This window comes from Podarcis liolepis (assembly GCF_965112155.1).
Source record: "Podarcis liolepis genome assembly, chromosome: 6".
Classification (NCBI taxonomy): Eukaryota; Metazoa; Chordata; class Lepidosauria; order Squamata; family Lacertidae; genus Podarcis; species Podarcis liolepis.
The window spans coordinates 57,172,093-57,200,035 of NC_139559.1; the positions used below are offsets into that span (position 1 = coordinate 57,172,093).

The 27,943-nt window shown below is 39.4% G+C and overlaps 2 protein-coding genes across 18 annotated transcripts in view; one reads left to right on the forward strand and one right to left on the reverse strand.

Moving 5' to 3' along the window:
* LOC310709958 (doublesex- and mab-3-related transcription factor 2-like) overlaps window positions 1-27,943 on the forward strand; it is a gene marked incomplete at its 5' end in the record, with an annotated part of 80,442 nt that overhangs the window by 39,250 nt on the left and 13,249 nt on the right. For 3 of the 12 annotated variants that reach the window (XR_014527723.1, XR_014527724.1, XM_083510132.1), the window contains one exon: window positions 11,331-11,448. The exons of 6 other annotated variants lie outside the window; for them this stretch is intronic. Of the gene's footprint in view, window positions 1-7,996; window positions 8,021-10,368; window positions 10,430-11,330; window positions 11,469-22,000; window positions 22,027-27,943 lie in introns of those variants that run through there. 3 more of the 12 variants (XR_014527721.1, XM_083510131.1, XM_083510129.1) reach the window with 3 other exon arrangements.
* GLIS1 (GLIS family zinc finger 1) overlaps window positions 1-27,943 on the reverse strand; it is a 195,595-nt gene that overhangs the window by 12,402 nt on the left and 155,250 nt on the right. For 4 of the 6 annotated variants that reach the window (XM_083510076.1, XM_083510078.1, XM_083510077.1 and 1 more), the window contains 6 exons: window positions 24,848-25,009; window positions 19,850-19,960; window positions 18,335-18,467; window positions 14,272-14,328; window positions 11,252-11,402; window positions 1,113-1,291 (listed from right to left, as the gene is read on the reverse strand). In XM_083510076.1, the coding sequence (XP_083366202.1) occupies window positions 1,113-1,291; window positions 11,252-11,402; window positions 14,272-14,328; window positions 18,335-18,467; window positions 19,850-19,960; window positions 24,848-25,009 (793 nt within the window). The remainder of the gene's footprint in view (window positions 1-1,112; window positions 1,292-11,251; window positions 11,403-14,271; window positions 14,329-18,334; window positions 18,468-19,849; window positions 19,961-24,847; window positions 25,010-27,943) is intronic. The other 2 variants (XM_083510080.1, XM_083510079.1) reach the window with 1 other exon arrangement.

Sequence of the window (27,943 nt, forward strand, 5' to 3'; positions counted from 1 at the left end):
TGTTTAGCCTTTGTTGATGATAAACTGTTAATGTTTACTATCATTTTTTATTTGATACTGTCATTTGCTGATGCTGGTTGGCTGGTTTGTGGCCTTGCTTGAGCCACACAGACCTGAACTAGTCCAAAAAATACTAAACTCAGGAAATTTCCACAGCCAACTGAGCTTGAGCATTATATATCTTGTGTAAGACCACATGACTGCTAGTACCCCTGCTTGTACCCAAATCAAATGGGCAATGGTGGGGACAGGTATTATAATTGGAAATGGGCTCAGATGGAGTGGGGATTTCCCCTGTGTGTTGCTCCTTTGTGCTAGCTTATACACAGGACATATTCTTTCCCAAAGTCTAGGCAGTTGTCACCTGTAGTACTAAGGCCAACAAACATAAAAACATTTCACATTGGATGTCTACATTTTCAAAAGAGCTCTGTCTTGTTGAAAGGGCACCTTCCATTGAAATACATGGAAATTTGGCAGCACTAAACAGAACACACTATCACAATTTCCACATCTGTATTTAAGCTCCTACTTCATTTGTACACTTCAAAACCTATACAAAGCACTTGGTTGACACTGCATTAGCTTGTCAGGGGTGGCTGCTTCTACCAGTCATAAATAGTTATCATTGATCACAGATTACAGCTCATCCTATTATGCCACTGTTAATTATAGCGTTCCTCTATCATACTGCAGAAGATGAAGTGCTTTCAATGCAGAATAAATGTGATACAGTTGCCATTTGCTGCCTTAATGTAAGTAAGCACTGTAACCAATCAAACAATGCAGAGCATCAATGAAAATATTAGCAGACCTTCCAGACATAACTAAACATTATGAGGAACATTTAGCTGCTGACAAGAATAGCAGCCTCAAACCCTTCTTGTCTATAATGGGTTGTACTAATGTCACCGTACTGAACATGTTCCTACTATTTCTATTCCACTTCACAGCATAAGTCATAGCACCGTGATGTCAGGACAAGCAGCATGGTGCCCTATCCCCTTTTTGGTCAGCTCTTTAAATGAATCTGCACACACATTTGGCATTTCTTCTACGCACTGTGCATCAACACACGCACACACATATGCATGAACATAGTATAGAATTACCTTGTGGTCCCTGCTGTGCAGACTGGTTTTGAAATTGCGTATATGTTTTATTTGCTGAGAAGTGCTGCCCACTTGGAGATTGGCTGTGTGATGATGGGGAGCTGTGTTTCGGAAGTAGGGGAGGAGCAACTATGGTTTTCAATGGACTAACGAGAGGAGGATGAATATTTGGAACAATCCTAGAACAAGAAGGAAGAGCGAGAGAGATGATAAACTTAACCCCATATCATTGAGTGCATGAAACACTTGAGCAAGTGTAGCTTTAGTGTGTGTGAGAGAGTGATTTTTACTTACACTTCATGTAAGTTAAAAGTACAGTAATAATAACTACAAATTTGTCTGTGAGACATGACAGCAACAACAAAAATAGCTTAACAGAAATATACTTTTAAAAACCAAGGTGGAATCTACACACATATTAAAAAAACGCTGTGAAAATGCTTTTTAAAAAAAGTTTTGAAAAATATATTGAATTAGCAGTAGCTCACCATCGCCATCTAGTGTCACATTTGTATATTGCACTTTACAACACACTTAAAATGTTTTGTTTGCAGCTGTATAGCTGAGTCCCAAATCTCTAATCACTTGCAAAAGTTTTACTGTCAAGAGTTACAGAGTACATTGCATCTACTTCTCATAGCATAGGAGCACTTCATCCTTTTAGAATGCATTGAGCTTTTAATTGATCAAAAATGCCTGAGCTGGTTTGTTTTCTAGTTGCAAGAGCTGAGCTTCCTTCTTTGCACACAACCCCAGTATTATTATTTGTCCCACCACTGGCTCAAAAGCAACTTATTAAAAACTTCAAAAGGCTGAGGGCTGCTTCCTATTGATGCATTTACTACAAAAGATAATCATGCAGGTAACAAGTATTACACAGTCATGTTTGAAATAAAGCAGGTGTGCTTATTAATTCATGAGCAAGTTCATTGAATGGTACCTGTCTCCACTGCTGAGCTTTCAAGCACATTGCCAAGTATAGGGCAGCAACAAGGCAGAAGGGAGACCACATACGATCCAATCAGAAGCCACAGTGAAGCTAGCCCTGGCTTGGATTGTTGTAGAAGATCACAGTAGTCAGCAAGAATGTTTGAAGATTTGAAGAGTCCAGAGATTTGCATAATGAATGAAGGTTCTAACTGAGAAACCTTTCACCATTCATTATCCTGTAAAGGCTCTCCTCATAGGGCCATAAAGTGTCCTAACAATGTGAAGATTTATGACACTGATGCCTTAGGCATCCCCATGTACCTCAGGGTGGAGACAACTGGCGAAAGAACTTGTGGAAAGTACTTTTGATCATGTTTCAGTTAGCTACTTGAAACCATAGGGCAAAATCCACCATGCAATCCATGCTCTGTTGAAAACCTTATTCATTTTGTTAGGAATTGTGTGTGAAAGAGTAGCATTTAAGTGAAACCCTTCCCAGAATTTGTCTGATTTGAATGGCACGGGCAGAGCAGAAGAGTGAGGCATCTGTGTTAGATTTATATAAGCAATGTGTAAACCAAGAATAATATGTTACACGTTTTGCCAGCCATATGGATGCAAGTACAGTATGGCATTTATTCTACAGGTTATGTGTTGTCTTTGCTTCCGTCCTTGTAGGTCAAACTCACGGGCAGATCGGCTGCCTAATTATTTGATATTGCTAGCGTTGTCTCATATACCTTTGGCAGGGAAAGTTACCCCTGATTCCACTCAGGTGTTCTGATAATTTAAAGGCTTTCAGTGTTCTATGCAGGGAGTCACTATAGCACAGAGATATGTGAGTGGATGCAATACTTCATTAAGGGTGTTCCACCCAAAATTTAGGCAGGAGACACCTCTAACTAGACCTTCTGTGCCTGACACAATATGCTCTGAAGTGGGAAAAGAAAGGTATTGTGGTGGATACATTAGGGATTCTTTGGAGCATTCTACAAATGGATTTTAAAAGACCATACAGTACACAAACTATTCAGAACACAGTATGCCTCTAATACCAACATAAGTGTGAAAGCATATATTGCTTCAAGTTTCCCATAGGCATTGGGTTGTCCAGTTTGAAGAGAGGTTGCTGAATCAGATTGTCTGATCCAGCAAGGTTCTTCTTACATCTTTTGGAAGGTAGGTATAGACAAACTTTATACGTACATCTTCTGCTTGATAACTGGTCTGACCCAGGTTCTCAGAGTCATCTTCAGCCATTCCTAGCTTTAAAAAACAAGAATTTGTTTTTTAAATGGTTTTGTTGTTTTCATTTGTGTATAAGACTCCTGGCTGAAACCCTGGAGTGCTACTTCCAGTTATTGTAGGCTGTACTGAGCTAGGTGGACCAATGGTCTGGCTCGGATTAAGGCAGTTTCCTGTGTTGCAATGCCCTGCATTGAGAAGAGGCAATGTACGTATTTGTAATAAATAATGTCTCAGATTTTATTTTACTTTTAAAATCTTCCTGGTAAATGGGTTTACAGAATAAACTATTCCAAAGCCATTAAAGACTAAAATGATGAAAAGGTAAGCCTTTTATCGCTCTAAAAAGGTAAAGGTAAAGGAACCCTGACAGTTAGTCCAGTCGCAGACCACTCTGGGGTTGCGGCACTCATCTTGCTTTACAGTTAGTTAATCTTATTTAATGTATTCCTGACGACAGAAAATACAGTACAGCATGTGTAATTGGTAACTACTTTAAGAGAATATAAAACTGAAACTCAAGAGAAATCCACTTCTCTTTTACTTATACTTGGGGTAAAATACGACCACAACAGAGACAGGGATGTTTCCAATATGAACAGCCTCACTTTGTTGTTGTTTTGGAAGGACAGCTTTGACTGTCAAATTCCTCTGCTAAACAATGGATCCCAATATTTCTTCCATCCATCTCAGCAGGAAGAAGATCAGATCCAGAGTTCAGTCCATCTGTACTTTATCTCAAATAAATTCCAGTATGTTTTGTGATGTGGTGCTTGTCTGTACTTCAAACCATTTATCAAGTACTGTCAAATAGCATATAATAAATGTTGACATGGAGGGTGATTATTCATTGAATGCTAACACAAAGAAATGCAAAAGTATAGTAAAACCTCAGAGACTAAGGGCCGATTCATACATTATAACACCATTTGCTGGCATGTCAGCCACTCACATCAGTGGTCTACATGACAGTATAAACAGTGTACTCTGAGACGTGCACAAGGTGGACCAGGAGGTGCCACATTAATTTTTTTTGTGTGTGTGAGAGAGAAAGTTTAGGGTAAATGTCAGAAACTTGTCGAATGTTTATGTTGAACTGTAATACTTAAGATTTCAGGATGCCAAAGGGAAATATCAAAATTTGTAAAAACTACAGACCATTTTTTGATAGCCAGCCAAGGGGAAACTTTAAGGACTCTTTTACAGAACTACTCATCTTGGTATAAGCATCAGTTAATTGGTTTGTGTCTCAAATTTGTTTATGCAGTCATGAAGTATAGGCAAGATTGAATGAAGCAGAATGGAATTTAGGGGGGGGGGGAATCAAGAACTGTTTCCCCGACTTGAATGTTACTGACATAGTTTTCCATAAGAAATTGTAAGCACTGCAATATGGTATTTTCCCAGAGTTCACAATTCAGAGTGAACTGGTGTCATCTACAGTTGTCCTAAATTACTGTGCAAGGAGGTGTGGCAAAAGCATGGTAGGATTCCTTGATTATGTAAACAAGCACCGTCCCAAATTGTTAGTTCAGGGTAGGAGCCATAAATTAGACACCTCAGGACGTATATTTTCCATGACTGTGTAAACAAGCTTTAAGTAAAATAATACTATACCAGTAAACTATAACAAATAAACGCAAAATGCCTCATTTATAAAAACTGCACTCTAATCACTCAAATTATATATATATAAAACCCTCTCAAGTCAGTTACAGGATCAAAAGACCAAAGCAAAATGAAAAGAAAGAGAAAAGGTTAACATCGATTTTCATCTCTTCCAATAATATTAAAAATGATGTGCAAAGCTCTACTAATCTAGTTTCTGGACGATGCCCAGTTTCTTGCCACGTGTTTCTTTTCTGGGCCCTACCCTCAGGGAATTTCTGTCAACACAAGCTCAGGAAATAGTTAAACCATTCAGTTTTTAGGGGGGGAACCCTCTATCTGAAGTTTGGTGAACTTTGCTACTAATCAGTCCCAGGTGCCTTTGCCTTATTTTACAGAATATGCAGGATTCCTTCAACAGCACAATACTAAATCAGTCATTGTAGTTTACTCTCCCAAAGAACTGTTCTATTTTATAGTTTTACATTAATGTGCAAGCATGCAGCAATAAGCTTACTCTTGGATACTTGTATGCTCTACTACATTATATTGGAACTCAACAGAAACTCAGCAATATGCTTCTATCCTCTCCGTGAACAATGACTGCTCGGCTCAAGGGCTAGCAAAGGCAGCAATCACTACCAAGATCAGAATAACCAGGAATTCTTCGGTCATTCAACTTCAACAGGATATTTTTGACTCCCATGTAGTTTAGCACAGATACACCGGCCACTTGAATTTGCAACAAAACAAATGGGTCACAGTGCACAAAATATCAACATGGATTGACATGCAGAAGTTAACCAAATTTGAAATAAAGCAAAACTAGTCTGACAAGTTATCTTTTAAAGTGGGGGGGGGGGGGGAACAAAGGTTATCAAGTGGAAGGAGGAACAGAAACAGTTCTACATCTTTCATACATGAATGCAACTTTAAACAAGGTGCTTGATGCTACCAAAGTTATACTTTTCAACAGTTTCCTTTTACTTTATTATTACAAAAAAAGTGGGACACTTCAATTTTAGCAATATTGAATATTGTCAATATTTGTTGCCAGAACTGCATGTTGTCTGTAGGGAAAACTCTACACCAACATAACCTAAATTCTGCCCTAAAAGCAAAATTATGTACCCAATAAAAATTAAACAAGTAGTTTATTTTGCACAAGGACAGGCCTTTATATGCAGGAAATTTCACTATGGCTAGAATTTTATGGGGGGAGGGAAGCAGTGGAACCCAGAAGGGCAACCACAGAAAGTGAAAAAGTCAGTGTGGTGTAGTTGAGCATTGAAGTTCACAGGGTAACACTGGGCCAGTCACTATCTCAGTCTAGCTTATAGCAGCACTCATTACCCCAGAGGTGAGGCTCTGTCTCTGAAGGTCTTCAAGCAACGGGGGAAAACCATCTTTTGAGGATGCTTCTCGCTCTGGATTTCCTGCATTAATTGGGGGGGGGGTTGGGTTAGATGGCTGCAAGGCCCCCTTCAACTCTGTGGTTCCCCCCAAAAATATCCAGCATTGATGTTCACTATTGAGACTAGTCCTCTCCTACAACACTTTGCCGAACGTAGAAATAACATTCCATGATAAAAAAAATTCCTGAATCCTCTTATTAGAGTCCAACTTTGAAACTAGAAAGTTTATAACTCCGAAATGCCGCATAGTAGATGTGCACCAAAGCTCAATAAATATTTAACACTACACTAAATCAAATTTGTGTACCTAAAAGTAGTATATGTGGTTTTTCCACAAACCACTCTTACACTATCCACACAAACAAGAACCTTACAGTACAAAGCTGCTGCCAAACCTTTAGTAGAAGAATGCAGATTAATATACAGTGGTACCTCTGGTTAAGAACTTAATTCGTTTTGGAGGTCCGTTCTTAACCAGAAACGGTTCTTAACCTGAGGTACCACTTTAGCTAATGGGGCCTGCTGCGCCGCCGCCACACAATTTCTATTCTCATCCTGAGGTAAAGTTCTTAACCCGAGGTACTACTTCCAGATTAGTGGAGTCTGTAACCTGAAGCGTTTGTAACCCGAAGTGTTTGTAACCTGAGGTACCACTGTACTGTACTTAATATTCATAATATTCAATGGCTATCCCACATACAAGAGTGCAAAAATTCAAATGTCACCCACCAATTGAAAAATAGCACAATTATAGCCAAGATAACGTGGATATTTAACACAAGTTTTTTGTCCCCTAGAAAAACCCCAGTAGATTTGTCTTCCTTACTGGAATCACCTACATAAATTTGCTTTGCAGATGCCTTTTGAAACACACCCACTCTTTGGCAATGACACGCTATGACCTAGAATATCTGGATTGATATGCTAAAAGTTGGTATGTGGCGGGTTCCTTCCTTGCTAAAGATGTCTATCTAGCCCCTTTCCAACTCTTGTTATTCTATGAAGAGTGTTCTATAAAAACAGTTCAACATATCTAGTCAAAATGAGCAAGCTGGGACCAGCATTGAGACCTGTGGGAGACATAACAGTTTGTGGACACAAGATATACTTACTAGTACATACACACCACATTCTACACCACACATATAGCTGTAAACTTTTTTTTAGTGCAGACAACTCTTAAGATGCAGTGTTGTTTTTCCATCTTCAGGCTGCCACAAATCAAATTTTACTATCTTCACAACTGGTGAAATTAAACAGAGCTTGTCATTATTTATGGTGAGTGTTGTAACTAATGCTAAAATAACACTTCACTACCTGAAACATAAAAAAAATCTGGATCATGACAAGGTCCACTTTCTATATGCCAAAATATTTCTAAATCAAACACTTCTCCTTTAATTAATATTAATATAAATTAGTATAAAATTACTTGATCCAGCATTCTGTACACTTCACACACTTCTTTATTGAAGAGAAAAAAAATATTATACATCTCATATGTAGCCAGGGTAAATATATTTGGTAATGAAGTCAGATTTTGTTAGAACATTTTCAAGTAAATTAAATAATTTTTGTCAAACTATTTAAATGTCTTAGCAAACCATTTGGGAAAACTGAGAGCTGCACTTGTTATTGACTTTGGCAAAGAATGGTATAACAAGGGCTTTTTTTTGTTTTAAAAAGGTTCTAAATCAAAATCTTAGTCTTTCTGTCAAACGTGAGTAGACTTCTTGTGCTCTGCTTCTTGTAGCTTTTGGCTTCTCCCATATTTGATGACTCAATCATTACGGTTTTTTGATAGCAATCATTTTGGTCTGTCCCAAAGACTTAAACCCAGGAATCCAACCTTGTCATCACATTGGTTCACAGTGTAGAAATTCTGTACATGTACTTAAACATGGAGGCTGAGATAGGTGATGAATGAGGCAAAACATTGCAGGCTTGCCAGAAGTGTATGGCAGCTTGCATAAAAAAGGATAGTGATGGGTTTTTATTTAATTTGTGCCATATTCATTTTTATCTGAGGGAACACAGGTGCATTACAGCAAGGCTGGGGAACTTGTGCCCTCCATATGTTGCACTCCAACTCCCATCACCCACAGTTGTCATGGCCAATGGTGAAGGAGAATGGGAGTGGCAGTCCAGCAAGATATGGAGAGCCACATGTTCTTCATGTTCCCTTCTCTACAATTAATTGACAAAGGTGTAAAATTTCAGTAGCCAAATTGCACTGAATGTGTATTATTTTGCTGATAAGCCAGCAAACAAGGCCAATTGTGTGTGCATATATATTTAAAGCATCCCCCCAAAGAATCCTGGGAGTTGTAGTTTATCCCTCACAGAGCTACACTTCCCAGCATCAGATAACTATTTGACTGTTAGAAAACAATTGAAGGCAGCCCTGTATAGGGAAGATTTTGATGTTTTGTTGTGTTTTTATATTTTGCTGGAAGCTGCCAGGAGTGGCTAGGGCAACCCAGTCAGATGGCTGGCATATAAATAATGTAGTAGTAGTAGTAGTAGTAGTAGTAGTAGTTGTTGTTATCCTTGACAAACAACGGTTTCCAAGGTTCTTGAGGGAGGGAATTGCACCTTAAATGTATGGTGTATATGTAGTCTTAGTATGCATAAGTAATATTAGGTGTAAGATTATCATATACTCTCAAAATAAATGCTGGCACACACAGTCATCCCATCACAAGCCAAACTTAATCTCTATGCACAAAGATCTGATTTATTTACATTATATTAAACTAAGATTTATATTCTGATCTTTGCCTGTAGGTCATAGGGTGGGTTAGAACAACAGGCAACATGAACAAAATAAAATCCACACACACAATTTAAGTAGCAAAACATTTAAAACCAATATTCAATATTTTTCAATCTGCCAATGCCAAGAACCCCTAGCCAAAAATAGGGTCCTTAAGTACATATGGGTAGTCCCATATTGAGGCCAATTCAAGTCTAATTTGATTTTCCACAATAATATAGCTCACAATGTATTAGAGATATTATTTAGATTTGAAACCCTGCAATTAAACTAAAGGCTATTTAAAAAATAAAATGTATATTTTAGTACATTTGCTGATAAAATATTTAACACTACAATTACTTTGCAGTTTTAATGCTAGTCAAAATATACCACCAACAATCAAATCACCAATCATATGACAAAATTAGGTAACACTGTTTTAAAATAAACATGTAAACATACTATGCTGAAATTTCATAGTTAGTTTTCAGAGGTTTGCATCTTAGCTAGAGCCTTTTCATTATTTTAGGTTTCAATCCAATACACATTTACCTGGGAGTAAGTTCCATTGAACATAGTTGAGTTTACTTCTGAGTAGATGCACAAAGGCTTGTGCTACTACTCTTGTATTAGATTAATGATAGGCTGCAATCCTAAACAGACTTTGGTGTGACTTACTTATGAATAAACATGGATGAGATGTAACTGTTCATTATACTGTTTGCTTTGCTTACGTACCCAAACATTGGAATGTAATAGATTAGCATGCTCTTCCATGACATGGCTAGTAAAAAAAAAAACCTTCTTAATCTAGTTGTGATCAAAGCCAGTAAATACCAATACAGGCATCCCCAACCTTCGGCCCTCCAGATGTTTTGGACTACAATTCTCATCATCCCTGACCACTGGTCCTGTTAGCTAGGGATCATGGGAGTTGTAGGCCAAAACATCTGGAGGGGCCGCAGGTTGGGATCCTGAGGCAGGTGGCAGGATCCTCCCAAGAGCTGTGGCCTGGCAGTGGATTCTCATAGATCCATATTAGATTTCTGGACATGATTGCAACATCAAGCCCACTCTGCCCTCCCAATGATCTGGAAACAGAGTTGCTTGGTTCTTAAATTTAGGAAAGGGTCAGAGCAATCCTGTTTGATTCAGTGTGGTCCTAAGAATGCCCAGGTTGCATGTTCGATCCCCATATGGGACAGCTGAATATTCCTGCATTGCAGGGGGTTGGACTAGATGACACTTGAGATCCATTCCAACTATGATTCTATGATCATTTCCTCTATTTCCAGTTCAGACCTTGGCGTATGTACCCAAAACAGCATAACCTACCAGGGCAAAGTACCAGCAGATTCAGGGTAAATCAGGAGTTTGCAGGGAGAGGACAAAGGGGAGAAAGCCTCCAAAACATCCCAATGAAAACAATGCCAAGGAATGGTGACAGAGAGAGAGTAAACCCTGGAAACTGTGTGGAAGGGGGAGTGAAAGTGGGTGGCTGGAGAAGGAGGCCAAAGGGAGAAACACATGGATATAAAAAGGGTACAGAGGACAGTCTCATTGTCTGGATAGGCCATTTCACGAGAAGCCATTTTAAAACATTCCCGGGGGGGGGGAGTTAGAACTGCACCTAGAAATCAGTGGAGATAATAAATACAGTGGTACCTTGGGTTAAGAACTTAATTCATTCTGGAGGTCCATTCTTAACCTGAAACTGTTCTTAACCTGAGATACCACTTTAGTTAATGGGGCCCCCGTGCAATTTCTGTTCTCAACCTGAAGCAAAGTTGTTAACCTGAGGTACTATTTCTGGGTTAGTGGAGTCTGTAACCTGAAGCGTCTGTAACCTGAGGTACCGCTGTATTCTAATGTGCACAAGTATGTTCCCTCAAGAACCCACCTGGAGAAAGGAGCCTGCAAACAGCCCACCAAGAGGAGAGCATGCTCAGTGGGCACAGAATGCTGACAGACTGTTGTGGGGAGGGAGAATGGAGCGCAGGGGCTTTAGCCCTCCAGAGAAAAACACTCCACACTGCTCTAATGCCAGCGGGGGGCTATTTCCACAATCCAAATATCTTTACCTGCAACTGGAGCCTGTATGCACACAACTGCATACGTGCATCAACACACATTCATCTGTCAAACACTGGACTGCATTAAAAACACATTCCTAGGCAACATACCCTTCTCTGGTGCCTTCTATGGGTGACACATGATGGTGTGCACTGGTGAGGGCGGACTCAAGCATATGTTGTTTTGCAGGTACATCATGGGATGGTGGCAGGAGACCAGGTGACGGTCCATTATGGTTAGTGCTGGAACCTGTGTACATGCCTAAGGAGGAAAGAGAAAAATTGCCAGTGAAGAAGCTCAGCCCTGAAAAATGTAAACTTTTGTCTAACTTCTCCTTAGGGCAGATGTCTCAAAACAGATGTGACAGGCTAGGTCCCTGCCATGAATTGCTTTATCTAGAAACACATGCACCACTGCAATTGTCTCGTGACAATGGTCCCGCCAGGGCTAGCTAATCAGTGCCAGGCAACGAACAGGAGCATTAAATGATCTTTTTACTATATTCATACTACTTTATTTTCTTAAGTAGTACTAGTATTGGCATTCTCAGGTATAGGCTTTAAGATTTATATTCATAGGAGACATGTGAACATACCGAGCTGTAGAAACGAAAGGAAATGTTAATAAGCACACCTCACCCTGGAGCAGCTTTTCACATTTCTGAACAAACGAGCAAGGAACAACATACAAATGAAACAAATTCAGATGCCATATGGTTGTATAAATGTGTAACCATATAAACAACATTTTGTACAGCAATAACAACAAAGAAACATGAGGGGAGAAACCAAACCTGTGAAAAAATCAGCATTCATTGTGGAGACAGGAATGTATGCCATCTGAAAGGAGGATGAGGAAAGCTGGGCTCATGCCACAGTGGGTAAAAACAAAAAACCCCAAAGCCTGTTTTTATGTATGTTTATATGTAGCCTGAGTCTCTTCCTGAGATGCATCCCTTCAGCTCTTGCCATTTCCCATCAGACCATTTCCTAAGTAAGATGAGCTCTGAATTTTCCAGGCAGTTTCACACAGTCATGCATATACCTGAGAAACATGCTGAGAAACATTACTGTTTGATCTGAAAGTGAAGTGGGTGGAGAACAGTAGGGAACAGAATAAGGTGCCTGTACCCTGGCTTTTTCCTGGTTTCGGGGAGTTGTGCACTTCACAACATCTTTTTCTGCAAATGTATTCCCCACCAGCTTTACAACAATGCCTCAGTGAGAGAGAACCAATGGCTGTTCTCTTCCCCACCCCCATCTGCATAAAGATCCTTTCAGGCAGCAGAGAACAAATACTTTGTTCAAGTACTATGTATTATGTACATATATTCCTGTTAGGAAGGACAGGTGCAGTTTCAGTGATGTAGCATGTTACACTCCTGAGCCCAATAAATAAATTATATCCGCATGAATAAGTGAAAGTGGGGCTGGTGTGTTAGTAGAAAGAGATTCAGCAGGGAAGACTAGCCTCCCCTTTCTCCCAGATCTCCATGTATCATACTGGCAAGGGCATGAGCCTGGCAAGGGCATGAGCAAAAGGGCTCTTATCCCACAGCTCTCAGCCAAGGGTGAGCAGCTTGAGCATGATACATTGGCCAACGGAGCATGAGATGAAGCAGACCACATTTCTGGTGGAGAAGGAGAGCCCAGCATCTGGTTGGCTGCAACAATCTGAGTTGACGGTGACCTTGAGTGTGAGTTGGATGCTTGTGTCTGCTACCAGTCCTGGTGGCTTGTTTAACTTCATGACCTCTTTTAGTCTGGGTTGATACTATCCACAATTTTACTTTCTCATTAACTTCAGTTATTTTGGAACAGGCTGATGTAGGATTTGTATTTAAACTGAGTGAGCTAACTGCATATATCCATGTTTTTACAAGAAGGGCTCCAAACCACAAGACCCATCTTGTGTTATGTGAAAGTCTCTCTGGGGAATATAATGACAACCTATTACTAACAGTTGGGTAAATATTGTTCTATCACTTATTCTCTGCAGACAGTATCATTGATCTACCTCTGCTTTCATTTGTATGTCTGTGTGGTTCCAGGGTGTTATAATTTCCTTTTGGCACAGTCTTTTGATGCTGAATTCATGCAAGTGACATTCAGATGACATTTAAAAAAGATGTAACACATCATTGCTAGACACCACATAGCTGCTACTTTAATTATTTGACTGGAACTCAGATTGTATTATTAATTTAATATGACAGAAGAGGAAGAAAAACCCAACTGTTTTGATGTTTGGACAAAATAGGTCTCCTGGAAGAGTAATGGAAAGAGCTATTCCCTTTCAGGGGAACCTATATTGTCCCAAAGTCCAAACATTTGGATATTGCAATTTGGGGCAGATGAAAGGACTATCAGTATTCATGTGAACACAAAATGAAATCACATAACTATTGATTTCAGGCAGCAAAAAGCTCTATTTGGATCTAGATTTAGCAGCTTGATTACATCAACAGATTTACATTATCCTCAATCAGGTTTTTCTTTCATAACCTTAACTTGAGGTTAGGGGGCTTTTCCTTTTCCTGCCACTGCTGCTTCAGTTCAGACCAGGGCCTCCACACATTCAATATGCATAATACTCAAGTGCAAAGCATGTGATTTAAAGTCACATTACATTTGGCTTTAATACCATTTATATCAATGGGCTTAAGCACAACTAATTCTGCACAGGTTGACAAATTTGACCTTTCCAGTATGAAATGCATTTTCTGCTTTTGGATATCACAAAATTATCATGACTAAGCATTAAGGGTTGGGATCCAGACTTAGGTTAGACCCACTGAAATCAATAGACTAAAGCTTCATTGGTTTCAATGGCTCTGTTCTAAATATGACTTAAGTCTAAACGCAGAAACACCATTCTGTGACAGAGCAATGATCTACCCCAAGAATTTGTGGCCAGTAGCCAGACAGGTACTATTGGTTACCATTTTGTGTTAATCCCTAGCAATTGGCACATATACAGTATCTAAAACCAGATGCTCAATAGGAGAACTCAGTTACTTCTTCCCAACTGGTCCTAGGCAGTTGTTCCATATTTTTGTACAGCAATTGAGGGTGATATGATTTGAGTAGTGCTTTTGCAACTGCATAGCATTTAACATTGAAACACGTACCAAGTTTGATATGGGTACCCACTGTAGGGAACTCCAGATTCCTGTAGTAGCATATACCTGTATAAGGAAGAGACACGAGTATAAGGAAGACACATGAGCCCTTTTCAGATATGAATTTGTACACTGAATGAATAAGAGATTGGGGGTGGCATCACAGTGGCAGCTTCACCCCTTACCTACATGCATTAAAATAACTTTTGAAAGCTCACATGCATGTGGATAGAGCCCTCTACACATGAAGCTGTATACAGAAGGCTCTGTTGAGACATTTTAACAAGTATGCATTGGATATGGAGTACAGACTACCACCACCATGCTATTGCTCTGTGCAAATTCACATCTGAAAAGTGTTGGAGAAGTTTCTCAAAATTGTATGTAACTCTAGTATGAGCTTGGGCTTTTTTCTCACATTCCATCACTGATTGATAACTAGTCTCCAAAGAGTAGACATTTTAGGAGGTGTTGTCTGTTTGGAGAACATCACCATAGCCACAGAATAGTGTGTGCACTGAAGTCAGTGAAGTGCCTGTTGGTTTGATGAGAAAATACTCTACCTTGCATTCTGCACAAATTCCTATTTGCACATCCTGGAAAGCTGTGCACTTTCATAAAAGCAAAGTTCTCCCTGGACGGATCCTAAAGCATGAAACCATTGAGTTGTTTCAGTCCCTTAACGTACATTCAAGGGAGGAATGGTCGCCAAGGTGCAATGTACTGCACATAAGCCCTATAAATGCTGTCTTCCTACTATGTACCTCAGCATGGAAGGGAGTACCTTGGGCTTCTTAACACATTAACCACTTCGGTTTATAAATACATGCCATCCATCAAAATCTAAATGGTTTAACCTTTAGCACTAACATCTGTTACTAAACTAGCATTGCAGACCATCTGGGATAAGGGCTTTTTGGGGTTTCTGCCAAGTAACTGCAGCAAAAAACAAAACCAAAAAGGTGCAGAAAATACAGAGCTAGAAGAAATGCCAAAAGAGAGTGAGCAAGAGAGTCTTCTGCATGCACGACACTACTTGACCTACAGATTCGTCCATCATCTGCCTCACAACAGAAGTCAGTGTGGCCCAGAGGATTGTTGCACTTGAATCTGATAGACTTGAGTTCATATATCACAGGGCTGGGACATCTTGGTTTAGAGGGACCCCCAGTTTGACTCAGCAAGGATCTTATGTTCCTGATCATTTTCATAAATAGTGGATATTAGATTGAGGTTTCAACGTTATGCTAAAGCACCACATTAGGACTTTTTAAAAATGCAGAATTGTAATGCCCATGTATTGTGATTACAGAGAGCATTCATCTCAGATATTCTCTACGTCTAGCCCAAGCACAGGCAGGCTTGCTTTGAAGTTTGGCACAAGGGATAGGAGGCTTGAAAAATGATTCATATCTGTATGTTCGCTTTCATCCTTGACATATTTTAAATATGCTGCAGCCTTAGTTTAGGTGGAAAGGTTCTTGGTAATCCAAGTAATCCCAGTGGCACAGCACTCTGTACCTTAATGCTGTGGTTTCTTTGACAGAACAGCCCAGCATAAACAAGTATTTTCAAGCAGAATAAAGGGAAGCTTTATATGGTGAATTTGACTTGCACGTTACTTTTTGAAGCATGTGTAGTCTACTATGTACACTACACAGGAATTTCAATTCCCAAACATTTTATTAAAGCTCCTACCAATGGAATTCTACCTCTGCTTGAGACCCACCTGTTGGTTCCAATTACTAACTTGGAAGAAGAACGTCTTTAGTGCTTTGTGCTCTATCTTATACATTTACTGGCAGCTTGGCATCCCACCCATAGTATCACTGGACCCTACAAGGCAATAACTCACTGTTCCTCATTTAGCTGAAGTGTTAACTTAGCCTCTTAGTCATGTCCTGAACCTAAAACTAAGCTTAAGCATGCACAACTCCACTTGCACCTTTCCATCCCCTGATATGTCCACCTCTGCCTTTCTTACCTATTCACCTCTTTGACTCTTCCACATAGTAGGGTCCTTGGGCAGGGATCTCTCTTGTTTGCTTATGACTCATTAAATATAGAAATACTACTACAACAACAAATAATAGTCACAACAACTTGTGATGAGAAACTGTGCCAGTGTGACATACAAGAGGTGGTTTTTTTAAAAAAAAATCAGGACTTAAATGATGCACCTCATTTAAATCAATTTAAAAATATTGATTTTAAAAATATTGTGGGTAATGTTTAAAAAATATTGACTGGCTGATGTGCCCCAAAACAAAACTAATTATAACAGTGTTGCAGATGAGGTCCTAGATAAACAGCTTATTTGAAATGAAGCCTCTGGAAAATTTATTTTTCTATTTTGTTATCAACTTTAAACAAACAAACAAGGCATGTTTTTCTGCTGATACAACTTACTGAGAGAGAAGGCCTAAACCACTACGAACAAAGAAACTATGGTTTCAGTTTTAGCACTATCAAAATTTATGACATAAATAATGAATAAGTCTGTTTCTTAAGCAAACAGTTACAAATTGAAAGCTCCCTGCTCCACATCTCCAGGGAGCCTTTACTTAAATACATGGCATAATGGCCAGTGTTGCACTAGGACTGGACTTCCAAGCCAAAAACCAGGACCAGCCCCATGACAATCCGGAGAGTGGCAGATGATGGAGACATTGACAACCAGACCCAGCATCAGCACCTTGATCTGGCATGAATTATTCCAGGAGGACCCACCACGACTGATACTGGTCACTGTGGCACCGTGTGTGTGTGTGTGTACACATACATATACCCACACCCACATACTGTATACACGGGGTGGTTGTCTAAGTATTCATATGGTTACAGGTGTTGATTTTATTATTTTTTAGATTACCCTTTTCTACACCAGAATAGTGCTTATTCACAAATAAATATGTATGACAGCAATGGCAGTAGACACAAACTTCATTTTATCATTGTAGTCATGATGGTGCTATGATTTATTACTATTATTATTTATTAAATGTAAATCTTCATCCAAAGATCACAGGATGGTTCACAACAAAAAAACAAAATGAGAACACAAAATACACAATAAAACAAAAACAAACAAACCAATAACCCCCGCTCCCCCAAAACACATTTAAAAGGCAATAGAGTATTAATTACCCGAAGGCCTGGTAAGTTTTATTATTCTTTTTTTTTAAAAAAAAAATTAAGCAAGTTTAAAATGCAAAACTGCACATGCTCAAAATATTTATTTTAATCAGGGCTGGCACACTGTTTTTGTGCTCTAACACATCAGGAATGTAGAAGCAGTTGGAAAGCTTAGTATGGTGCTTGGGGAGCAGGGAGAAGACAAATGTTAATTGTGTGCTTTGTAACTGCAGTGGTACACAGGAAAACCTGAAAGGATGTCCCATTAAATCCAGGATCTAAAATTACTTAGGTGCTCGACTGGCAATGGCAGAAAATTTGTCTGATGGCCAATTCACATGGGTACCATAAACATGAACTGTCCATCAGACAAATTATGGACTGTTGGAAAAATAAGCACAAACATGTTTGAACCAAAAATACACACCAGCTGTAAACACTCTTTGAGAAGACTCATTTCGAGCCAACTTCTAATTATCTGCAAATTTTACTTCATACAATGCATGGTTATCAGCCAATGCATTTAGTCCTATCAGTGCTTCCCCCTCTAGAAAAATAGGTGCCAGTACTCAGCTTGAAGTTGTTACAGTAAGTGTCACACTTTTAACAACAAAAAGAGAGGTGTCAGTAATGCGTACCCTTGAGTACCCCCCCAGGGGGGGGGAAGCACTGGTTCTACTTTGAATGTATGGAAACTTTTTCAAAACCTCAGATTTCAGAATTGTATTTATTTGCTATGTCACATTCTCTCTCCATGAACTTCAGTGTATTATTTCAGCCTTACAACAACCTTGTGTGGCAAGGTGGACCAAGGGATAGTGCCTTTGCCTAAGCCTAGCTGATAAGCTTTGTGGCTAGGTGGGGATTTGAATCTTGGCTCTGTGGGCACCAGACTGGATGGCGCATGCTATCATGTATCTTTGAGAAATGTTCCTACCTGTTATTAGATCATGGTGGCCCATTGATCGCCCACACTTGCCATCCAAAATGTGTTGTGAAGAAGGGTGGAGTTGCTGCATGGCTAAGCATTCACTTAGTATGTCTTGTTCAGCATCAGAGCACGAGTGTAGCTAAAGGGGAAGGATAAAACAAAGAGATTTTCATTTCAAAGTGCAGAACTAAAGTGCAGTTAATTGGATGCATATGCTTTTTTGCTTAAAGCCTACATATATAAGGAAGAAACAAAATGCCATTGTTTCCAGGACTAGAGTAATTGAAGATATTTTAGGTGCTTAGTGCTTCTAATTAGAAATCATTTGGGTTTTCTTGCACACAGAAATTAAGCATGCTAATCTTAAACCAGAAGCATCTTGTTTCTCAGAAACATAATGTACCCTTGTGCTCCTCACAATTTTATGGAGTCATTTGGCTGCATATTCCCCTCTAGTATCTAGTATCTTGGGTTCCTTCTCTTGAAAGGATTGCATCACTTTTGTAACTGCAGTGGTTGGAAGGGTATTTGATAGGGGAGGAAAAGTGTTTGCACTTATCAGATTAGAGCTGACAAAATGGCGGGCTGTTAGTAATGTGCAAGAGGTACTGCTGATATGGCAGCTGTTTTCCATGTAAATTAATGCACTGGCAAAAGTGTCCGAAGCATGCTCTTTGCAAACCACAATGTTGATCATATTAAAAACAGCAGGAGAAGAGAATTAAGAAAGAAAAGCATTTCTAATTCTCGTTCAAACATGCTGATGTTGCCAAGCTTTTGTCATAACACAAGGCTCAAATTACACAGAAACAGCCATTCTATGTTGTGACCATTAATAAATGGTTATTGTTTCGAAGTTTACAGTTTTGCATTCCGCCTTCCCTTGGGCTCAGTTATTCTAAACTAAAAGATCCAGGCAAATCAGTTTAGCCTTCTATCCTGCAGGCAGTTTGTTTTTTCACATACAAAGATTGAGAATTCTGGATCACAATCAGCAGCTGCAGCCAATAAAAGTTTAAACTACTACTAAATAACTACTTCATTTTGTTCTCTTAAAAGAATTTTAGAGCTCATTGATGTACCATTGCCTGAAAAAAGGCAGGAATTGAATGCACAGGGGAAAGGTTGTGGCATGTTGAAGCCACATGCAGAAGATTCCAGGTTCAATCCTGCCTAAAAAACTCGAAAGCTGCAGCCAATAGGCAATGCTAAGCTGGGTGGACCAAGCCCAGGTATAAAGTAGCTTCTCATGACCTCTCAGTTGCAGGTCCAAGAGCAGTGAAGCTGAGGACAGTGGGGTCAACAAATGATGAAATAGCAGTAAACACATTAAAACTATTTTGGGATTAAACAGGTCTCAACTTTATTTATTACAGATTTTGGTACAGGAATTGGGTGTATATCCTGACGCTGGTTGATTATTTGACAGGGTGAACTAAGAATTGCCCTATGACATTCAATGAAACACTTCAGGTGAACATTCATTTGGAATTGTTCACGTTTTTGGGCTGATGGTCTTACCTTTTTGCGCACCTGTTGTTCTTTGGCAGAATGAGCTTTCACATGCTTTCGGAGGGAACTTGGATCAGTATAGCGCTTGGAGCACCCGGGAATCTGGCAGGCATATGGTTTCTGTAAGCAGGTGGAGAGGAAAGGGGAGGGGAAAAGATAACATGGAAGGATGTCTGTTTTGGAAACATTATCCTAAAGATATGAACTGTTATGTTCAGAACATGAAATATTCAGGGATTGTTGGTGATGTGCAAACATGTTGTGAAGCCTCTAGTTGCTTTGCTCAGCTTGAAAATGCTACTTGAGCAAGCCTAACTGTGTGTAACAGGCCTGGCAAAGAACCAGAGGTAATACATCCAGATCTGCTGCAGAAATCGCTTTTATTCTGGACTTAGTCCAAATGCTTGAAGCATTTTACACATCTGGGCACTTAATGTTTTTGGATAAGGTGTACTAGATGAAACTGCAATGGAGAAAATTACATCAGGTCTTGAAAATGCCATGAGGCCTAACAACTAAATGATACTTTCTTTACATGTCCATCCTTTTTATTAATTTTAAGAGGCACTTCCTCTGTCCAGTGTCCACAACTACTGAAGAAATACAGTATTGCCAACATTCCCCCGCAAGTCTTTACAACCACACATCCTGCTGTGCCCCTGTGGACAACCCCTACATAATACTTATGTGACAACACATCAGACCAACAGCCCATCAGAAACACTGCACAATCCTAGAGGCGCTCACATGGGCACAACCATTCTGAAGATTTATTTCAAATATCAGAGTAGCCTTATATTCTAAGGAACTTTGTGTTCCACTGCACTATCCTGCACATATCCATGGCTTTTATTATCCATTTCATTTATTCTTTACTCTGCTGAAAGTTCTGGTATTATGATATCCCTTGCTTACTGCTGATCTCTGTGCATTTATCATCCTACGATCTAGCTGGCTGAGTTGACATATCAGAGGTATAATATGGGTGGACAATATGACATTAGGACAATCCAGTGCAATTCTACAATCTTTTTATTTGCAGGAGCAGTCAACATGGTGCCCTCCAGATGTTTTGAGCTATGGCGCCCATCATCCCCAGCCAGCATGGCCAACAGATACCATGGGAGTTGTAGTTTAAAACACCTGGCAGGCACCAAATTGATTCCTCCTGCTCTACGACAAAGCTCTGGCAAAATTTAACAATTCTGGTTTACAACATTGGTAGTAAATCTTTCCAGCACTATAAAAGCAGTCATCTTATCTCTTCTTTAAAAGGTAGATTCTAATCCAGTTTCCAGGACAGCCCTAGATCTAACCCTAACCTAATAATCTGTTATTCGATCAAACCAGCACATTCTAACAGGTCTTCGTAATTATTTACAGATTCTCCTTTCAGAGAAGATAAATGACAGATTGACCTGCATTCGGAATCTCAAATCACTTCCACATGCATTCAATAAGAACTAAGCAGTCCATATAAATCCTTTTTCTTTGTAGGCGCCTCCAGAGGAATAAGTAGTCCTGCTCCTTGTACCAGCAGGAAATTTCCAAAGGAATAATAAGATCATTCACCAGCTCAAAGCTCCAAAGGCTAACCTGATATGTACCCAGAAACTTTCATATGAAAGTCAATTTATTGAAAGTGCCTGGAACACACAGAGAACCGAAATTTGAGGAAGGATGATGGAAACCATTAAACAATTCCTTAGTGGAATTAACTAGGCAGAGTATTTTCCCAGCTATAGTAACACATTATTAAGGATGGGGGAAACTAGATCAGAAAAAGTCCATCCATACTAGTCCAAACCTTTTCAATCTCACTTTCACACAGGATTCAGTTACACAGCAGGCATATTAAAAGGGATCAGAGTTTGCTCCGCGAACTGCAGATCTTCTGTTTCATGCATTTGGAACATAAACACCAGCATGCAAGACACATTCTAATTACTTAGATCTATGTTAAAAAAGCAAAAGACAAAACAAATCTAAAATTATTGATTAAATAATCAGGTGAAAATATATAAGAAAATGAATGCCGCCGTATGCAGGTTGTAAATGCAGCAAAAAAATTAAAGAATGTCTAGAAAACTAAGCTACAGCACTAACAAAAGGTTAGTCAAAATTATTACTGTACCTTTTTGCTGATTATGAATATTTCAGAGAGTAAAGACAGATATGGGAGAAAAAGTAAAGAAAAAGAAGGAAGGAAAAAGAGAATAGAAAGTTAAAGGAGCTCTTTGCAATAACACCCATGTAACAAGATATAAGGAGACAGAGAGAGACTTGGTTCTGGTGTACCATGAAATCTACAAAATGATATGCAACAACACCCCTACAAAAAACAAGGCGGCAGAGAGGGACTTGGTTCTGTATGTACCACGAAGTCTACAAAATTATTTCTGCAAGCCAAGTTAGTCTGCCCTTCCACCTCATTCCACTTACATTAACGTCAAGCCGTTACAACTTCAAAAAGGTGTATCCTATACAGCATATTAAATTTCAAAAGAGCCACATTTTAGAAGTAATTACAAATTCAAATCTCTAAAGCTGACTTTCAAATAAATAAAACATTGTTATTGTAAGTGTGCTTGGGTTTGGAAAATGTGACTGACTGGCTTGTTTGTTTTTGGAGGGCATAATGTACATTACACATTCCTTAATGCTGTACTGTCTGAAATGTGTAGCTGCTTTAAAAGTAAATATCAATTAACCGCCAGGTTTCTGCCCCATAAACACCCGGCCAAACGTTAAACCACATATTCACCTCTTTCAAAAAGACAAAGGAAGGACTCTTGCTGTTATTCTTTATGAGCTTTGGCCCAGGAGCTTAGGTGACCTAAGGAGTCTGCTTTGCTTTCATGGGTTGGTTGACACTAGTAAAGGCTAACATGATCTGGACAGTATAGTAAAATAGCTATTATCCAAACTGTAGTAAGAAATCTCTAGAAATTCTAATTAATTGAATAGTTTGTGGTAGTTTGCTGAAGTCGATATAATTCCTATTTAGTTTGTATCTGTTTATCACTATCCAAGGCTCCATCATCTGCACTATGCATTTAAACAATACATTTAACTCTGCAGCTTTGTGACAGGAATGGGGGCGTCCTAGCAACTCTCAGCAACCTTATTGGGAGGAAGCCATGATTGTTTAAAGTGGTATGATACCGCTTTAACATATAGTGCAGATGGGTCCCAAATACTCTTGGAAGTACTGTGGGCTATATGCATTAATGACGTTTTACTACAGCACCGAAAGCGCTAAAGGCTAGGACAGCAAAATTGAGCATTACACCACCTTACATAAAAGAGGCTGTAAGTGCTTTTGGGGTGGGGAGCTTAGTAATGACAATATATTGTCACAATACAAAGCAGCTTTTCCCAACTTGGTGCTTTCCAGATGTTTTAGACTAAAACTCTCATCTGCCCTGATCTTTTGTCATGCTGGCTGGGTTGATAGGCGTTGGAGTCCACAACATATGGTGCCAGGTTGGGGAATGCTGACATGAAGTCTTAGGACTTTTTTTTATAAAAAAAAAGTTAATTGCTTCTGAAGACTGCTTCAGTTGGGATTGTGGAACGGGTGGTCAATAGTAACCCCTAAAAGGCCCTCAATAGTGCCAAGTGCCTTTCAGTAGTTACAGCCAGTGTGCCAGTTGTGACCTCTCTAGGATAAAGATAGTCTGCCCATGGTTATCCATGCCCTGGTAGCCTCCAGTGTGAATCACTGGAGCTGCCTTTGAAGATAGTTCAGAACCATAGCTGTCAACGTTTCCCTTTTTTAAAGGGAAATTCCCTTATTCTGAATACGATTTCCCTTAAAAAAAGGGGGAAGTTGACAGCTATGTTCAGAACTACCAGTATTTTGACCAGGGCAGTTCATTCAGACCATTTCTGTCCAATCTTAAAAAAAAAAAAAACTTTCTTCACTACCAGCCAACACACTTCCAAATCCAGTTCAAAGTCATGCTGTTTACTAGGTCTCAGCAACCTGAAGCGTAGCTCACTCTTGTAGCAACCTGCTTGTCTTTAAGGTGATCTACATGGCTGATGTCAAGTTTGGTGAGGCCTTTGGCAGTGTAGAAGCAGACAGAGAAGTCTTCCCCCTTTAAGCGATGGAAGCTATGGCTTCCTTATCTTGAAGCTGGTGGGCACGAGTAGCAAAGAAGCTCGTTGAGCTGCTGGAGCCTGCCATTTTAATTTCCTCACAATACCTTTGGAACAACACTCTGTCAGGCCCCGAAGACAGTGTGAGGGAATTATAAGGGTGGTTTCCTAGTATATTACTGCTTTTCTATTGCTGCTAGCACCAGCCTACCTTAAGATGGGATAGGGGGTTGGTGGGCCCTTCAGAGGACTCAAGGTTCTGGCAAGTGCCTGATGATGCCAACCCCTTATGCCAAGCCTTAGTATTTGCCAAATCCCTCCGAGACAGAGAACTATTTTGGCAGTGATGTCCCAGTTGTAGAATGCCCTCTACAAGGAGACATGCAAGGCACCAACACAGTTGTTTTTAGGTGCTAGGCAAAACCTTAAAGAGCAAAAATAATTCTAAGGCAGTTTAAATATTTCTGCTGGCTCCTTTATCTGTTGTGTGCCAATGTTGCTCTCTGTGTTGCATTTTAATGATGACCTCATATTTTTAATTATTGTAAAGTACCCTGAAGTCAGTTTTGATGAAGGGTGACATAAAAATATTTTTTATAAATAAAATAAAGCCCATGGAGAACCTTTTGATAGGATAATAATAATTCCCCCCTTTTCTTTCAAAAAGCACATTGTAGCACACAGGAATAGACTGAGCACATGCTGATAATGCCAACGTTCTAGGTTCGATCCCCATGCGGGACAGCTGCATATCCCTGCATTGTAGGGGGTTGGACTAAATGATCCTCAGGGTCCCTTCCAACTCTACAATTCTATGATTCTATGACTGGATTAGTTTCAGGAAAGGTCCTGTTACAAAGGATGCACTATATATAGCTTCATATAGAATAATGTGATGCTTACAGTATCCAGGTGTGTTCGCTGATGCTTAGCCCGGTCGCTAGAGTTGCTGAAAGCTTTCTGGCAGCCAGGATGCTGACAAAGATAAGGCTTCTCACCCGTGTGACTCCGCAGGTGAATCTTAAGGTTTTCAAGTCGAGAAAATGCTTTGTTGCACCCTTCAAACTGCAATAAAGCCATAAAAAACTCTGTAAAGCTTTATTAAATAAACCATATCCTGCTATAATGAGTACAGTGTTTGAAAAAACAATCCAAACTGGACATGTAACAAATCAACCAGAATTCAGAACATCTGCTGAAGTTTATGGATGAAACAGATTTCGCTCCGCTGTCTTAATCCATCATTATGCATGGCGTAGGGGTCGGTAATACTGTATTCTTCTATGTACACAGTGTTAAGGCTTCTAGAGACTGTTTAAGTAAAGGAGCTTAAACAATAAGAAAGAACAAGTTTTCAGCGGCGTAGGAAGAGTTCTCTTCAATGTTATGAACAGCATGAAGTATTGGAACAAGAGCTACCGTGAGGATCAGATCATTGGCTGCCACAAACAAAACAGAGAAATTACTTTTCAATAGCAAAACTGACTGTCTCAGTCTGGGTTTGGTGTCAAATGTACCCAGAGAAAGCTATACAAATAAAATGCTTGGTGGAAAGTATTCAGCATAAAACCATTTGCAAGGCTTTTAAAAATAATAATAAATGATTACATTTCAAACTTTGCTTTTCTAGTAAACAGTAGTTGCACAATAATCACTTGAGGTAACAATAATACCCCACAATGTAATGTACATAAATCTACAACAAGAGTGTGTGGGTGTAACTGACCTCCAGTTTTCTAAACACGAATCGAAAAAATGCCACATAGGCACAACAGTAAAATTAAATTGCATTGTGAGTTATGTGTAACAACAACAACAGCAAAACTCACAGACCCTGCAATTATAGCACCTGCTCTTTGCGTGGCAGATGCACAATCACACTTCACAACTGCATGTATAGGACAGAATTGTAATATGAAGCACATGACCTCTATGATTTTCTGTCATTGTGTCACCCACGGTGATGCTTTTCCTGGTATGAGCAGTGATAGCCCCTACCAGTTCTGAAGCTTCTTGATGTCTTTAGCTATGAAGAAAGGCTACTGCCCTTCCTCTGGCATGCAACTTACACGTGAATTTGTGGGAAAATAAGTCTGGAGGAATTTGTGGTAGTGGTGGTTGTTTTCAGTGTGCCAACTAGACTCTTAGTTTTCTTAGATAATCCACCAGCTAGAGGCACACTGGTGAAAAAAATCATATTTTATTACATTCTGTCCAGTACGCTGTAAATATGTTGTGATTGTTATTAGCTTCTTAACTGCTGGTTGGCATAGGTTTTAAGTTGCTGGAGCTGGCTGGTTACAAAGATGCCTGAGAGCAACCTCAAAAACCCATTTTCTAAAGATCTTTCTGTGAACAGAGAAAAGTGGGTGTTCCAAGGAAAAAAAACCTGCCAGCAGAAGGACAACAAGGATGGAGCCAGTCTAGCTTCTCTAGGAATGGAGTTCCAAATTCTGGGAGCATCCATTGAAAAGTCCCTCCCTGTGTGTGTCTGTGAGGGTGGCGGGATTATAAGAAGGGCTTTTAAATTGTACTTTTTAATTGTTCTCATTGTTTTAACTGCTCTCATTTATTGTGATCATATATTTCTAGCTACCTTGTGAATCTATATGGTTTAAGAGATGCCATATTCATGTGATGTGATTTAATTTGATTTGATTGGCCGGTTAATAAAAATTAATTTTTTTAAGAAAGAGATGCCATATTCATACAATCAATCAATCAATCAATCAATCAATAGCATCATCAACATCCTATCCCATGTTGCATTCCATCAGACAATATGCCTACAGCAAGGGAAACCAAAGTAGTCCTCTTAGCTTCATCAAGCAAAATGTAAGCACCCCAACATCTAATTTTTCTTGAGCAGATGTGCCTACACTTCTCTTAAGACTAGGTAGTAAATCTATTCAGGAAGCCTCGTCCACATGAAGTGATCCTCAAATTGGAGAGAAAATTACATAGAATAGAATCTCAATATACTGTATACCATAGAGGGATGATAGATAACAAGACCGTTACATTTTTCCTGCCCTTTGCTGTTACTTGTTATTTGGACTTAGCTTTATGGATAAATGCACAGTGAAATGTTATATGCATCGACGGGCAACTTTCTTCTCAAGAGTAGTCACCTTAAAACTGAAGAAATAAGTGACCTGTGACTCAGAAATTTTATTTGGCTGCTAGGGAATTCCCCCTTGGAATATTTGATGTCTTTCTAGGTGCCAATGAAGCTTGGAAGATTTCGGTCATTCCAGATAAAAAGTAAATAAATAAATGCTAAAGGTCTAGAAACTAGAGCACATATTTTAGCAAACAACTTCAAAAAAGAAAAATGCAACCTGAGATCTAAGTTTTGTTAAGTTTACTGTCCAACAACTGTGCAGCTGTCCATTTAATTAAGAGTAGCCTTGGCAAACACGACATTTTCTAAGTCCATTTGGGAACGACAGAACTCTGAAAACACACAACTCCCGTCTATAGCCCTCTCATTTTTACTCTGTTATACTAAGCCTTCCCCTTTCTAAACACCCTCACAAATTTAGCATTTTTACAGTGTCTACATGTCTACTCAGCCCTATTGCTTTCAATGGGACTTCTGTGAACGTGCTTGTAGCATTGAAGCCTTAATTCTGTTTTCTGTTGCTGCCACCTTCCATTCAGTTTTACAAAACTGAGGAATTAGTTGTACATTCAGTGATAGTATCAGGGTTCCAGACTGGAACCAGGGTTTTTGGGGTAATCTCTGGAATTTATTTCAGTCTCTAAAAATGTGGTGGCTGCTATTAAAATTAAGCATTGGGACAAGCTACCTAGTGGAACCGTCTTTCTTTTAGAGTGCTATAAAAATGCCCAACAAGCTTCTGTTGGTGGTTTTCTAATGCAGTATGTACTCCCACAGAGAGAGCAATTTGAATGGATTAGGAGTGCCAGTGTTTGTATAATTAGCTGTCTAATCTCCAGACCATTGCCCAGGTGCTAGACCTGTACTTTGCAGAA